The sequence below is a fragment of the Macrotis lagotis genome, chromosome 5, assembly GCF_037893015.1.
Source record: "Macrotis lagotis isolate mMagLag1 chromosome 5, bilby.v1.9.chrom.fasta, whole genome shotgun sequence".
NCBI classification, from domain to species: domain Eukaryota; kingdom Metazoa; phylum Chordata; class Mammalia; order Peramelemorphia; family Peramelidae; genus Macrotis; species Macrotis lagotis.
The window spans coordinates 120,907,677-120,924,497 of NC_133662.1; the positions used below are offsets into that span (position 1 = coordinate 120,907,677).

At 33.0% G+C, this 16,821-nt stretch overlaps 1 protein-coding gene across 1 annotated transcript in view; it reads right to left on the minus strand.

Annotated features, from left to right (window-relative positions):
• Positions 1-12,788, minus strand: part of GPRC6A (G protein-coupled receptor class C group 6 member A) — a 30,981-nt gene extending 18,193 nt beyond the window's left edge. The window contains exons 1-3 of the mRNA XM_074187437.1: positions 12,519-12,788; positions 7,931-8,234; positions 1,854-2,681 (exon numbers count right to left, since the gene is read on the minus strand). Coding sequence (XP_074043538.1) covers positions 1,854-2,681; positions 7,931-8,234; positions 12,519-12,712 — 1,326 coding nt within the window. The 5' untranslated portion in view covers positions 12,713-12,788. The remainder of the gene's footprint in view (positions 1-1,853; positions 2,682-7,930; positions 8,235-12,518) is intronic.
• Positions 12,789-16,821: the final 4,033 nt, after the last annotated feature.

Sequence of the window (16,821 nt, forward strand, 5' to 3'; positions counted from 1 at the left end):
TACTCAAATGCATACCTATATACAGTCATTGACACTCATATACATATGAGCTTACATATATGTTAGAACCTGTTGTATATGGGAGTACTGTAAATTATCTTCACCTGGTGTCCTTGAACACCAGAGTTTTATCTTACTCAGTGCCAGGGGAATAGGAATGGATTAGGTACTGGGAAAGGTATTTAAGCACTGGTGTTTTGGTAAATAAAGGGAGCACTTGGAGATCTCCTTGGAATACTTGTCTCCTTTGTCTTCCTTGTCTTCCCACCCCTCGCCTGGGGAAGATTGAGGGAGTCCAAGAAGTGAGACTCCATGCATATATACCTTGATGATACCATCAGAGAAAAAAGCTGGATCTATCTGAAAGCATTGCTTAGCAATATTGACTAACATTTGTGCTGTGCTTTACATAAATTATCTTATTTGATACTCAACCACCCTGTGAAGTAGTTGCTATTATTATCTCCATTTTATGGATAGGGAAACTAAGAATGAAAGAAGTTAAGTGACTTGCCCATAGCTGATGTCTGAGGTGACATTTGAACTCAGATCATTCTAACTCCAAGTCTTTCACATTATACTACCTAGTTATATCTATTGTTTGTTATAGTCTAAACTCTGTAAATTACAAACACTAAGGAATAAATGAACAAGAAAGCTAGGATCATATATAAATATATTTATTTATTCCTATAAGGAATAAATGAACAAGGAAGCATTTAGGATCCTATAATTATATTTTAGGAAGTTGTTTCTCAAGTTATTTTCCCCCTTTAGGCCCAATTCCCTAAGAATGTTAGCAATATAATATTTAAAATAATTATCCTCTATATGTAATTTTACATACATACAACTGTGTGTCACAATACATTAGCATGTTCTGAATTTCTCAGGGTATGCCATTCAACTCCTCCCCATACCTTAAGACTTCCATAATTCTCAGATTTCACCCCAGTTACAATTTGCTTTCTGTACTTCTTTGATTTACAATTGCAAATTGACATGTAAATTTGCCTCCTCTGTTGGGAATTCTGGGGAAATAAATGAAGAAGAGGAATCTCAAGGCTTCAGTAAGGGGTTTATAGGCCAGAGCTCTGGGAATCTTTCTTTGTTGACAACTTAAATATTTAGTGTACCTAGATGCCTCATTGTAAAGAATGTGGTACAATTAGTAAAAACACAAAAAATAAAAACAGATTGAGAATTGCCAATATGCAATGAAAAAAAAAATGGCCCTAGCTTCTAGTCTTAATAATTCTTTGTTATTTTTAACTTCATTGCAGTAAGTAGACAGATTAGCAATGTGACTGAGATCATGGGCCATTTATTTCCCCTAGAACAGTATATTCTAGTCTTTTTTAGATTAGAATGACCTGGGATTTAGTTTTGGATAGGTAGCTTCCTGGCTCTATCACTTTGTTTTTCAGTTGATAACCATCATCACTCTACTTGAAGAAAAACTATCATTCAACATGACAACTATCTTGAAAATGACAATATTTTAAAAAAATTAATGACATATATCTCTTAAAGAAGCAGTATAATCATAGGGAGCTGACCTAAAAGCCAAGAAGACCCCGAATTAAGTTCTGTCTTTGACACATTGTTTGGTTGATCTTGGGCAAGTTAATCTCAATGCTCTAGACATCTCTTAAGTTTAGAGAAAAGATACTTCTTTTGCTAGAGGGAGCTTTCTAACCTGGGAATTCCCCAATGGCCTATTCATGTGGCTCTCTCAATACTTAGAGAAGAAGCAGAACTATAAGAATATACCAGACAAATATAAGCTAAGGAAAAATAACAGAAGCAAGAATAATTGTGAAGGAATTGAATTAAATATATAGTTACAGTACCTCCCAGGGTTGAAATGCAGCTGGATTCTGGCAATTTCGGTCTTTGCATTGATCCCTAATAGCATAGGCAAGAGCAGATATAGCAAGTTGAATACTATAGACCTGACCTGATTCAGCATTGTCCAACAGGAAATCATTTCTCAGGGAGAAGTTGCTTTCCACCATCCTGTAGTCCCAGTTCCCCTGAGAGTAGTTGGCAATACAGTAATACAAATCACTGTCTTTAACATGTGAGCAGGATGACAAGAGCATAATATATTCACTTAAAAGCTTGTTTTTTTCATTAGGCAAGAGGTGTAGATTTTGAAGGAAGTCATGGAAAGAGGATATATTTCCACCTTTAAATGCAAACCCCACCACCTTTCCAATGCTTTTGACATTTGGAATGGTGCTAATTTTGACAGCTGCTGACCAGGCATCACTGGCAATCCAGACCTTATTTATATTCTTCTCAATGGCTTTATTAAAAAGGTTGAACACATGGAACTGCCTCAGAAATACCACAATGACATTGACATGCTTTTCCTCTATGATTTTTTCAAGTGTCTGATTGATCCTGACCTCAATGATTTTATCAGAGAGGAAAGATGGGAGGATCTCTCTGAATGCAATGCACAGGTTGTTTGCTGAGGCCTGCATTCCAAATGTGCCAAGTGCCAAGCGTCCATAGTCATCGTCAGTGGTGATGATGCCAATCCAGTTCCATCCTGACTTCTGGATCAAGTGTGCCATGGCTTTGGTTTGGTAGAAGTCACTAGGCACAGTTCGAAAGGAAGAAGGAAAGCGTATCTTATCACTTAAGATTTCTGCTGTGGAGGCATAACTCACCTAAAAGTGGACCAAATAACTTAGTTACGGGGATGAAGGATAAGTCCCAAGTGGCTGTTAAATGATCTGAAGGTTGGAGCAGCTAGGTGGCACAGTGAATAGAGCATCAGCTTTGGAGTCAGTAGGAACTAAGTTCAAATCAGGTCTCAGACAAATAAACCTTACTTAGCTATGTGATCTTAGACAACTCACTTAAACCTATTGCCTTGCCAAAAAAAAAAAAAAGGTTTGAGGTCATGTTAATTTTTTCTTACCTACTCCATCAAAGTCCTTTTTCCCCCTAAATCCAACCCTCACTGACCTCTCCCTCTGTATTTCTATTATAGTCTTAGTATACAAACTATACCATTCAGAACCTAATTATCCAATGTAATTCCTTTTTTAATCTATTCTCTCTGTGTGACAATATTATATGTGCTAAAACTGTCCCCAAATAGGTTATATTTCCTTGAGAGAAGTGATTTTGTCATTTGCATTTTCAAAATATCCTTATTGTAACTACAAGTGTATTGAACAAATGGTATATCTATGTATGTGTGTGTGTGTGTGTGTGTGTACAGTCATAACTTGCTTGCATATCTCTCTACCTATATTGATCTATATTGTCAAATACCTTTGTTTTTATATATACAACATTCAAAATATTATTCTTGCTTTAAGATGCTGATTATTTCATTTTATGAAGATATTTTTGCCTTATGTATCTCTCTGTGTGTGTTTGTGTTTGTGTGTGTGTGTGTGTGTGTACACTCATAACTTGCTTGCATATCTCTCTACCTATATTGTCAAATACCTTTGTTTTTATATATACAACATTCAAAATATTATTCTTGCTTTAAGATGCTGATTATTTCATTTTATGAAGATATTTTTGCCTTATGTATCTCTCTCTGTGTGTGTGTGTATGTGTATGGAACTTTTTATCTGATGAAATGTTGCAAAAGTCATTGTGTATTTGTTGGTACCTGTCATTTTTTTTTAAATAGAGGTGATTCTTCAATAGAAACACAGAAAAAAACTTTCCCTTGGTGATTCCATAAAACAAAAAGTTAAAAATAGAATTAAATTCCTATCAATACTTCTTTGTTAAGGAAAATATCAAAGGAATGTCAAATATGTGGGAAAATGTTATCTCAGCATTAGTGTATTTAAGCATGTAACCCTGAGGTTTTATTCAGAGGATAATGTGTTTCCAGAAAGTTGTTTACAAATAAAATATTATAGGGAAAAACAATTTATTATTCTTAAACTGTTTTGAAGAAATGTTTTAAAGTTTCTCTCATCTTTTAGTTAGGATATACTTGAAACCTAGAACATATTTTTATATTAACAGGCTAAGTGAACATCAAAGCATTTAAGCAGGTATTTCCACAGGGACATTATTTTGCTTTACCCATAATATGTTTCTTGAAGTAACAAAAACCAAAACACTCCGAAAAGGTTAAAGCAGTAATATTCACATCTTGGAACATCTGGTCACATCTAAGCTGTCTTCTTAACACTATCTTGTTCTATTAGTTATCAATAAATGATTTCTAAGAGACCCTCAAATGGAAAGAAGCTGAGTTTTATTTTACCCAGCCATTCATTTCTGATGATGTATAAGTTTGTGAAAGCAGAATGAAATCATTGCAATGGAATGAACTCTCAATAGACCATGGAAACCTGCTTCTCTCAGTACTATCTGGGAGCAAAGATTAGTGGGTTTCCTAAAGAATCACATTTTCCTTAAAGGATATGAACAGTCAGTTTTCAAATAAAGAAATCAAAATTAAATACAGTTATATGAAAAAATGCTCTAAACTATTCATCTAAGAAGTGCAAATTAAAACAATTCTGAAGTTTCACCTCATATGTATTAGAATAACTAAATGACAAAAAAAGAAAAATGTTGATGTTGGAAGGGATATGGATTAATTGGTACACTAATATACCTTTGGTGGAGTTATGAACTAATACAAACATTTTGGAGAACAATTTGGCAAAAAGTTATAAAACTGTACACACCCTTGGATCCAGTAATACCACTGCTAGGTCTATATCCCGAAGATATCCAAAAGAGAGAAAAGAACCTATTTATACAAAAATATTTATAGAAGTTTTTTTATGGTGACTAAGAAGTGAAAATCAAAGGAATGCCAATTAATTGGGTAATGGCTAAACAAGATTGTAATGGAATATTATTGTGCTATAAGAAATGACAAGCAGGACGATTTCAGAAAAAAAAATGGAAAAATTTACATGAATTGATGCACAATGAAGTGAGCAGAACCAGGGGAATGTTGTATATAACAAAATAGCAATATTGTTCAATAAAAAATTGTGAATGACTTAAACTATGAATAATGACCAATGATGAAGCATATTATCTGCCACCAGAGAAAGAACTGATATTGATTGAATAGACTGCGACATGCTAGTTTTCATTTTTTCTTTCATTTTTTCTTTTATTTGAATCTCCTTGTACAAAATGACTAATATGGAAAATGTTTTCTATAATTACACATGTATAACCTATATCTGATTATTTACTGCCTCAGGGAGGGAAGAATGTAGGGAGGGAGGGATAGAATTTGGAATTTTAAATAATTTTAAATAAAATTGCTAAAAAAAAAAATGGAAAAAAAGAAAGATGTTGTCTTCAGGCTTTGATTCCATAGTGTATTCCATTTTCAGATTGGACCTGAATACCATTTTGACAAAGGAACCATAGGAAAGGTTATAGAAAAAGCTTGAATTTGCTAGCTCAAAGGTTGGAGATGGTCAGAAAATAGTTAAAAGTAAAGAACTAAGATTTAAAAAGAAATTTTCTGTTTTTATCCATGATCAATTTTAAAAAAGAAATCAGCAATCATAAGAAAACCATACCTAAACATGACCTGGTTTATCACTTCCCAAATAGCCTAGAACTATCTACTTAAGAATGCAGCAATGGTTTCTACTTTCTCTGTAGTCAAATCAACCCCTAGTTGTAAAAGTGGCATGCCATTTTGAATTATTTCTTTCATTCAGTCGGGTGTATTTTGTCTTACTTCAGTCCCATATAACTTCCTCACTTATGGGCTTATTATTCAGAGACTACATGCTTTCATAACAAAAGAACTGTATTTGATGTCAGGTGATCTGGGTTCAAATTTCTCTACCTTTGGGACTAAAGTCCCAAGTTACTAAATCTAAGCTCCAGTTTCTTCAACTATGGAATGGGAGGTGAGATAAACCATATGTTCCAGGAGTTGTTTTTCAGGTCTAAATATCATGATACTAAATATCTCTGCCTATGCCAAATATCCTCTTCCTTATTAATTCTGTTGTGCGGTTTGATATAAGCAGATGGTTTTCATATCTGTCATAATCTTTAGCTTCTATTCTTTGTCATTTCTCCTGTTCTTTCACAGAAATTGAGTCTCAAAAAGCACACATTCATATAGCCTTCTACATACAAGCTCAAATGGAAAATAGTTACATTTTTAAAAAAATTTATTTAAGGCAATGGGGTTAAGTGACTCGCCCAAGGTCACATAGCTAAGCAATTATTGTCTGAGGCCAGATTTGAACTCAGGTCCTCTTGACTCCAGGGTCGGTGCTCTATCCATTGCATCACCTACCTGCCCCAAAAGTTACATTTTAGTGTAACTTTTCTTTATTTTAGTCTTTTAATATAAACTCCATTTTAGTTCAGTATTGAATTATTATGAACCTATCTATAATCATGGGATCATGGATTTAGAGTTAGAAAAGACATTATAGCCCCCCTCATTTTACAAATGAGGAAGCTGAGCCCAGAGATGTTTAGTGATTTGCCTGAGATCTCATATGTAATGTGTGACCAAGATGAGATTTAAACACAGAACCTTCATTTCCAATGTCATTTTGCTTCTACTACATCACACTACTTCCCATCATCACTGATATGTTAATTATCAGATTATATTGTCACCCTTTCTGACATTCAGTTCTGGAATCAGCTTATTATCTGTCTATATGTCTTTCTAAGCTATATGTATTGATGGAACAACCAGTTTAATAGATTGTACATCTAACTGGACCACATAGTTTGTTAAGAATTATTCCTTATTTACTTGTTTTTTTTCCTGTACAGATTGTTAGGCTGAACTCTTTATGTATTTGTGTCAATCATTTAGTAGTCTGTAATATTCTAGAACTTCAAGCAATTAACACAAAAGTAAACACCTATAGGTTCACCTCTAGGTGAATTCATGATCTATAGGCAGTGCATCATCCATTTGGACTTTATGTTAGATATCCTTCATGAAAGTAATGAATACCTTTAATGAGCATCTCTCTTTTTAATTTGTATCTCACTTGATATTATTAACCAGAGAGTCATTGAACAAAATATCATTGTTATATCTTGCAAAGAATTTTGTATGATCATAAAACAAAAGTGGGAGAAATCCTGTTGAAGGTTTGCAACTACAGCTCATATTTGATTTTTTTCAAAGGAAATGACATGCAAAACAAGGGCAAAACAAGGTTAGAATAAAAAGTAATTTACTAAAATCTTTACTGAGCAGGATGGAAAACTATGAGTTGTATGCCCTTATAAGCATGGAGGGAAAAACAGTGAAAGAGAAAATAAGTTTATATAGAAAACTTGGCATGAGACCCAAGTATGACCAATTATGGCCAGTTCTATTTAAAGATGAAATTTCACAAACAGATGAACAATGAAATAGATCTGTCAGCACCTTCCATATGTAATGCATTTAAATTCATAATTTCTAGAATCCTTTCTAAATTTAAGTTTCAAAAGTCTATGGTCTTCATGCATCATCCTACTTGACCCTCTTGGGAATAAGAGAAAGCTTTTGCTATTTCTAGTTTCCATTCAGTAGAAGAGAATTTTAGCACTATCTCCATCATTTTGTAGATGAGGAATTTGTAATTCAGAAATCATGAAATGACTTGGTTAAGGTCACATAATTAGTAAGAGGCCAAATCAGACTTGGAAATGAAATCTTCCAAATTTTTACCACATTGTGCAAAGACAACATGCATGCCTTTCCAAAGTTGATGCATTTGCATCAACTCAAAAATTAAATACTGGCTAGCTCATTTCCCCAGGTTCTTCACAGATCCTCTTACTCAGAAAAGAATATATGCTGCATGTTTAAAAGTAAATTTCAAATGAATGAAAAAACACTCATTCAATGCTTATTGTTTGAAAAATATTATGCTAACCACTGTAGATAACATAGAAAAATGAGATATTTCAAGAGAAGACATACCTGTGGAATAAGCTGTAAATTCAACATCCTGGAAACAGCCATGGTTATTTCTGAGTAGCTGGCTCCTATGACAGCTTTAACTGTTGGTGTGTAGTTGGAATAATTACACTGAAACTTCACGATGTCTTGGGAGCAGTTGAATTTAGAGAGGAACCTCAGCGTGACTGCTATCGCTATTGTGACTTCAGTACAAGTGTCATAGATCTCATAACCCAGTTTAACTCCAGATAACAGTGAGGAATTGTTGATTATTTCAATGCTGTGTATCATGGCAAGAGTTTGAAGAAAGACTGAGATTTCAAAGCTGTCAGGAAATAAGTATTTTTTTTAAACAGGAATTGTACTTTGATAAACTTTAGCCTCATTTCTCTGAGAACTTAGTGGAATGAAATAATCTATATAAGTAAATTCTCAGATAACTGAAGCCTATTTCTTCAGACTTTGTCCATTTGAGTCTTTTTTTTTTTGGTGGAAATATTTCTCTGGTGCACACTCTGATTTTTGAAACAGATTATAAATATAGCTTTGATTTGATGGCTTTGAATTGTCATTATGATTGCCTTTTTTAATATTACTATTTCCTCTTTATAGACACACTCCTATGTTTTATTTAAGGGAATCTAACATAGTAGGTTTTCAGATCAAAATCTTTTAGCTGTCCTTGCTTATAGTTTTCACTGTGCCTGCCCCTACTCCCATTCTAGTTTGCTGCTTCTGACTTCTCTTTATCTGGTAAAATGGTTAAATCAAGATCACTTGGAATTATATAATTAAATAATAATCAATAAGCTGGAGTGAGAACCTATGTCCTCCTTTATTGAATAAAATTTTAGTCTTGATTAGTGTGATATATTTATCCAGGACTCAGAAACCAATTTCTATTTGTTTTATTAATTCTGATTAGGATGAGGGAAATGTTGAGGTTATTGGCCATCTGTAAGGGTAAGTGGCATCTTATTTCACAATATTATTATTCTATGACTTTACAATGTTTACTTCAAAACAAGTTAAAATGGGGAGGAAATGGTTTATTGTATTTAATCTAGCAATTAAGTCCTGTTTCAGAATTTTTCTCAAGACAAAATCTTTCATTCTCAGGAATTCCAAGAAAGTTAAAAATTAGAGAGTTTACAATTAATAAAATCTTAGAATACACAGATATATGAAAGCCCATATATAATATATATATAATATATATATATATATATCCCACATAAAACATACAAAAACAAAAACACACTGTTACAAGATGTAACTATTTTTTACTGTATTGATTTAAAGTTTCAAAGTTTTTTCCCCATTCAGAGTCAGACATTTTGGTATATACCAATTCTTTTTTTCTCATTGACCTAGTTAAAAATATGTCTCCAAACAATGACCATTCTTTGAGTGCCAAGAAAACTCCTTGGCAAACTGAATTAATTCTCTATGACCTAAAGCTGGAGAGATTTAAGGTAGTCTACAGAGAATCTAATTTCTAGCAGGAGATACACATATGCTCATGTGAAATCTGACTTAGTGGACTATCAGATCAAAAATTAGAGAGATTAAAAAAACCCAATCAAATCCAAGGCTTACTTCTTATACGGTAATTTTTTTGAGGAAAAGAGAGAAAAAATTGGGAAAGAGAATCATAGACTCATAGAATCTTAGGATTTATCTAATTCAACCTTCATTTAGGAAATTATTCTATAATATCTCCAGCAGCTAAAAGTGTCCTGATGTGGCACATATATCATCTAATTATAGCTTGAAAACCTCTAATGACAGGGAAATTATTATAATTTTCCATTGAATTTTATAATAACTAATAGTTGAAGAAGTTCTTTTATATATTGAGTCAAAATCGAACTGCTTATGTGAAACTTTTGTCTGTCAGTCCTTGACCTGCCCTCCTGTCATCCAAAGAATGCCATAAAAGCTTTTTCCCCCCCCTACAGAAGAGATTTCAAGTTTTTTAAAACAGTTATTCATGTTGGAGGTATTGCTTGACCTAAGTGACTCTAAGAACTTTACCAACTGTAAGATTCTATATGCCTAAGTTTCTCTTTTTGTGGTTAAACATTACAAGCTTGTCAATATTCTCTAAATGTGGAAATCAGAGCTGAATCCAATAGACTTGATGTAGTCATTCTATATTGGAATATAATAAAACCAGCACCTTTGGACACTGTGCTATTATTAGATTTTTTTTGGTTATACACAATGCAATCTTAAAACACATTAAGTTTTCAAGCATCTAAAACCAATAGTCCTTTTCTAACATGAACTTTTAAGCCATGTTTTCTATATATTTTTTGGACCTAAGTATAAGACCTTATCTTTGTTCCCATTACATATTATCTTATTAGAATCAACCCATTATTCAAAGTCTTGCGAGTTCTGTTACCCAGTTATTTAATCACCGTATCTTTTTCCAATCCATTGATTTAAAAAAATGTTCAGAGTAGGACCAAGGACAGAGCTCTATTGTTAGAGGTCTCTCTTTAGATCAATGCATTCACATCACTAGTTTTTATTTAATTCTTAACATATATATACACACACACACACACACACACACACACACACACACACACACACACACACAAAGTTCTGTGCTAGGCTCTGGAGATACAAAATAGCCTTTGCCCTCAAGGAATTTATATTCTATTCCTTGGTGATGGAATGGGATTGAAATAAAGGTATTTAGATATAAATAGTGATAGACAACTACAAAATGTATGCAAAGTAAATGAATATAATTTGGAGGCCAATTAAAAGATATAGGAAAGGAAGCATCTGAGATGATGTTTGAAAGAAACTGAAATTATAAGAGTCAGGGGTGGCAAACAGAAGTATTTGTGGCTGGAGGATAGCCTGTTTAAAGATATAAAGGAGAGAAATGGAATGTTATGTATGCAAAAGAGCAATTAATCCAATTTAGTGGAAATCAAGGATGCATGATGGCAAGTCACATAAAATCAATTTGGAAAGATGAGTTGAAGTCAGATTATGAAGAGTTTTCACTGTTCACCATGGTAATTTACTTTTTATCCTCAGATCATTATGGTATCACTGAAACTTCTTGAGCATGAAAGATCACATTGAACTTTTAGAAAGATTATTTTGATTGTTACATGAAGGATGAATTAGAGAGTGAAGAAACTGGAAACTTGCAGTTCAATTTTCCCTCATCCTAATCAGAACTAATAAAACAAATAAAATTGGTTTCTGAGTCCGGGACAAATATATCCCTCTGTTGTCCAGATGAGAGGTGATTAGGTTCTGAACTAGGGTGGTAAGGAAAAGATGAAAGAAAGAGTGAAAGAAAGAGTAAGTGAAAAAGAACTTGTCTATTGATTGAATGTGGGACTGTGGAAGAAAAAGGGAAGAATCAAGGATGACTTCAAACTTCTTTTCAATTGCCTTCCCTGGCTTCTTGTTCTTTTATCATCCTTATCTACTTTCTTATTTCTTTCTGTATATGCATTCACCCTAGAAGATCTAATTCAGTCTTATAGCTTTAACCACCATAATTATGTAGAAGATCCCATCTCCCACCATTTCTTTTGGGATCAGGCCCACAATACCAATCACCAGCTATATATCAACTTTTTCATGCCCCAAACTGAGCTTCCTTCTTACTATATAGTTACTCCTCTTGATTTCATTCCTTTAGTTAGTGGCACATTATTCACTCAGTTCTTATATTTAAACTTGGAATTAGAGTTAACTTTTTAAATATCTTCACTTTTTTTAGTTTCTACAAGGCAATGGGGTTAAGTGGCTTGCCCAAGGCCACACAGCTAGGTAATTAAGTGTCAGATCGGATTTGAACTCAGGTACTCCTGACTCCAGGGCCGATGCTCTATCCACTGTGCCACCTAGCCGCCCCCCATCTTCACTTCTCATGTCCAAGTAGTTACCAACTCCTGTCAATTCTAATCCTGTAAGCACCTCTTATATTAATTTCTTTCTATTCTTAGTGCTTTCTCCCTATTACAAAATGAGATCTGAAAGTGAGATCCTATTCATCATCTGCCTGTACTACTGCAGTAGCTTCCTTTCACATCTTCCCTTTCTCATTTCTTACTGTCTCCATTCATAATACACACTATTGCCAGACTAATTATCACTATTCATAGGCTAAGACATGTCCAAAGACCTTTAGTGGCTCATTATTGCCTACTGAGTAAAGTGCAACACCCCTTTTAAGAAATAATTAAAAAATATTTACTGCTTAATTACCTGTGCTAACACAATAACAGGTTAAGAATCATTGATATGCCCAAATTTGCTTCATACGCTTGTATCTTCTCTCTCATCTTTTTAAACCTTTAAAAATATTTGATCAATAAAATCTAAACATTAAATCAATTGAAGTTAAAATTGTTTCTAATTTTCTGTAGTAATGAAAGTTTCTCACTGATTCACTGGATATATACAGCTTACCAAACATATGTAACATTGAAATCAAGTTCTTCATGGATTTCAGTTTTATGAGAGCTATTTAGATGGTAATAGGAGTAAAAGGGAACAATTTACATGACTGGCTCCCATGGCATAATCTTGACATCTAATATGTGTTCTTTGTGGCATTACTCACCCCTCACAAGTCTGGATTTCTGGTCTTCTGGGATATTCTTCTGAATGGACCATTTTGTTATGAACTGCAAACAAACCTCCTATCACAATATGTCCTGGAGAGCTGGCAGCCACAAAGTCATCAGGAATCTGGCAGGATTGGGAGAGAGTTAAAATGATCACAAAGCAGGGAAATAGTAGTCTCAATAATTCCATGTTTCCATTCTATTTGCTCACTGTATGTGAATGCCCTGGGAGTCAATTAAGCTCATTATAGAACCAACAACCTGGGTCTTATTTCATCTGTAAACACTAGTGAAGGTAAAGGGAACAATAAAAAGGTAGACATGTTAAATATTCATTTGCTTGCTGATAGTAGAAACTGAGCTTTTTTTTGTTTTTATTTTTCACATAGACTGTCTCAAGCACCAAAACAAGAAGAAAAACTTGAAATAATTTACTGATAGCCTTTGGGTATAACTCACTTTGATAAAAGTATTTTTTATTACATTAAGGAAGAAGGCAAATGTTTTAAGGGGAAAATGTGAGTTCTTTCATAAGCTGCAGAAAGTAACTCCTTTCAAAGTTCAGTGTTCTGTATCTCTTTCTGACTAAATGAAATTAAGTATTTAAGTACTACTATGAATGTCACTGTGCTTTTCAATTTTCCTTCTTACAATGTATCAAATTTGATCTTTTCCCTTTAGAAAAACATGAAAATATGGAAATGCACTATACATTACAAATTAAAAAGCATTAAAACACTCAGAGAAATAAAGAATGACAACTAATTGAATGATATCTAGGATTCATAGTTGGATTATTGTACAAGTAAAATGAAAATGACAGCACTACATAAATTAACTTACAGATTTATTAATCAAATCACTAAGGAGGTAATTATAATACTATTATAAATTTAGAAAAATTATATTTAATATTTGATGTGTAATTTATTTGGAGGAACAAAAGGTTAGAATCTCATAGGTAATAATAGGAGTAAAATAATAATGGTATGGAAAAAACTTTCAGACCTCAAATTATTTTTATAAGGAATTGAAGTTATTTCAAATTGGTTAAAAAAAATGGGAAAGTAGATCAGTGTATCAGATTAGGTAAGGAAGAATCAGAAACATTCAATCAAGTTAAAAACTTCCTGTTCTATAAGATTTAAGGAAATAAATTACTTGGATAAATTACCTATTTTACAAAACTTTTGGGGAAACCTGAAAAAGTTTTGCACAAGTTAGTTACAGACCAATATAATTTTGCCATATCTCATATCAAACTAAAATGAAAATATGGCCTGAATATTAAAAAATTATACTATAAAATTATAAACAAATCAGGTATGGTTCATAGATATGACTGGTGAAAAATTCTTGACCAGGCAAGAGACAGAAAGTTTAAGTAGAAAAGTTTAATTATGTGATATTGGAAAACTTTTTCATTAACAAAATCATTGCAGCTAAGATAACATTGAATGGTAAGAAAAAAAACTTTCCATCAAATATCTCTGGTAAGAGTTCTTTATCTAAAATATAGAAGAAGTTAACATAAATATGCAAGAATGAGAACCATTCTCTAATAGAGAAGTGGTCAACAGTCAGGACTAAACTTTTCTCAAAATAAGAATAGCAAACTTCACACCATATGAAAGTTACTCATCATAACCAAAAATAAGATGAAAATAAAATTTCAAAAAATCTCATGTTTTATCTTATATTCAGAAACTTGACAAAGATAACAAAAGATGGGGAAAGAGAATGTCAGATAGATTGTGGGGAAAGAGACCAATTAATTCATTGTTGATGCAATTATTATTGATATAGTCTTTAAGTAAAGCAATTTGGAATTATGCTAAAATAATTCAGATATTCATACTTTTAGACTTGAAGGAAGCCAGAAGGCAGAAAATGAGAAAGAAGAGCATTCTAGGCATGAAAGACAGAGAAAATGTCTGGAACCAAGAAATGGAGTGTTTTGTTTGTGGAATAGTTAGGAGATCAATGTCATTGCCAGAGAACCTCTTAAGATCAAAGACAAAAGAGCCCCCAAACCTGAAAATATTTAGTCAGTCAATCATTAGGAATTTATTAAGCCCCTATAGACCAGACATTGTGCTAATTGTTAGAGATACAATAACACCAACAAAAGGCAAAGACTGTTCCTGTCTTTAAGGTGCTCACAATTTAATCTAATCTAAGACACATTTGTACAAATAAATTATATATACACATTTAAATACACACACACATATATATTACACATATGGAACTATATAATGAATAGAACATAACTAACAGAAGGGAGCAAAATTAAGAGAGATTAAGGAAGGCTTACTATAGAAGTTCAGATTTTATTTGGGACATGAAAGAAGCCAGGAGACAGAAATCAAAAGGAGAAACATTCCAGGTATGAGGCACATTAAGAGAAAAATGTGAGAAGTCAAGAGATAGAGAGTTTTGTTGTGGAACAGCCAGGAAACCAGTGTCATTGGATTGAATATATGGCAGAGAATAAAGTGTAAGAAGACTGGAAAGGTAGGAGGAGCTAGATTATGAAGGGCTTTGAATACAAACAGGATTTTGTATTTGATTCTGAATGTGATAGGGAGACTTGGGAATTTATTGAGTAGACGGGGTGGTTTGGCCTTTTAATGTGACAAAAAATGAATCAAAATAGATGCCCTTCAAATTGAGAATGTCTAAACAAACTATGGAATATGAAAATAATAAAATGCAATGTATCATCAGAAATAATAGAATTTGAAGAATCCTGAGAAGTATGGGAAGGCTTATATGAAATGGATAAAGAGTGGAGTAAGTGGGACAAAGAAAATGGTACACAATGGCTATTAAAAAGTAAACAAAAATAACAAACAAATACTGAATAAATATAATGACCCAGTTTGGTTATGGAGAGAAGTTGAAAAATTAATTTTTTTGCAGAGATTTATAGAGCCTATGGATTTGAGATACTACATGTACTGTCAGATACAGGTGATATGTTGCTTGTACTTTTCTCTCTCTTTTTGTCCTTTATTACAAGAGTAGACCAATGGGGCAGGAGGTAGGCTAAGGTATGTACATAAATGTGCTTATATTTATGTATTGTATGTGAATAAGATGGTACAAAAGCAAAAACTTAAAAATTAACTATGAAAAAAATTATCATTAATAGAATTTCTTCCAGCAGATTTTTTGACTTATTGCCTTGACTTTTTGGGAAATGATATTTATAAGATATTCTTTAATGTCCTATTCCTGTGCCTTACTATAGTGTGAAGGTGAATCTGTGTTCTTAAAGGCTATATTAATGGATTATAAGCCTTGGTGTGTTAACTAATTTAGGAAGACTTTTTTTTTGGTTTGGCAAGGCAGTAGGGTTAAGTAACTTGCCCAAGGTCACATACTAGGCAATTATTATGTATCTTGAGACTGGATTTGAACTCAGATCCTCCTGACTCCAGGGCTGGTGCTCTATCCACTGCACCACCTAGCTACCCCTAATTTAGGAAGACTGATTACAATCTTTTTGGAGTGGAGATCCTTGAGAACTAACTTACTTAGCTAAGTATAGTAAGACTCATTATCAGAGAGTTGACTCTAGGAATATTGTTAAAATAATAATTTCTAGAATTATCATAGTACTTTAAAGTTTAGAGAGCACTTGAGATGTTATTCAATTCTCACTATAAACCTGTAAGGTAGCTGATTTTATTGTCCCCATTTTATAGATTTGGAAACTAAGTCTGAGAAAGGTTACGTGACTTGACATATGATCACATAGCTAGTAAGTGGCTAAGGCAAGATTTGAATTCAGTTCTTCCTAACTCCTATGTCTTAGACTCTAGCATTATCCTTCAACCAAGAATGATTTACTCAACCACAGCCATTCATGAAAACTAATTAAAGAATGAAGAAAGCAAACATTTGCTCTTCTAGGGGAAGTCAAACACTGAATTTTTTTGAAAGTATAAGCATATATATTTGTATGTCAAAACACATTCAAGACTAAATGAATATCAGACTTGTTATGAACTTATTAAAAATAAATATGTGCTTATTGCTATGGCTAAACCAAAAATATGAGGGAACTTATCTGGGAATAGATATTTACCACAAAAGCAAAAACTAGGCCAGAGTCATTAAAATTTCCTTAAAGTTTGTCCTTTTTAATTTTCATGAACTAATTTCCATTCCTGAGCTACTCACAAATCTGGATTAACCTGAGTTTGGGTGCATTTTTTACTGTTGTCTGAAAGGAAATGATTCATAAGGAGTTCCTGTTCCTTTCATATAAAATTTCAGGTTTTGCTCAAA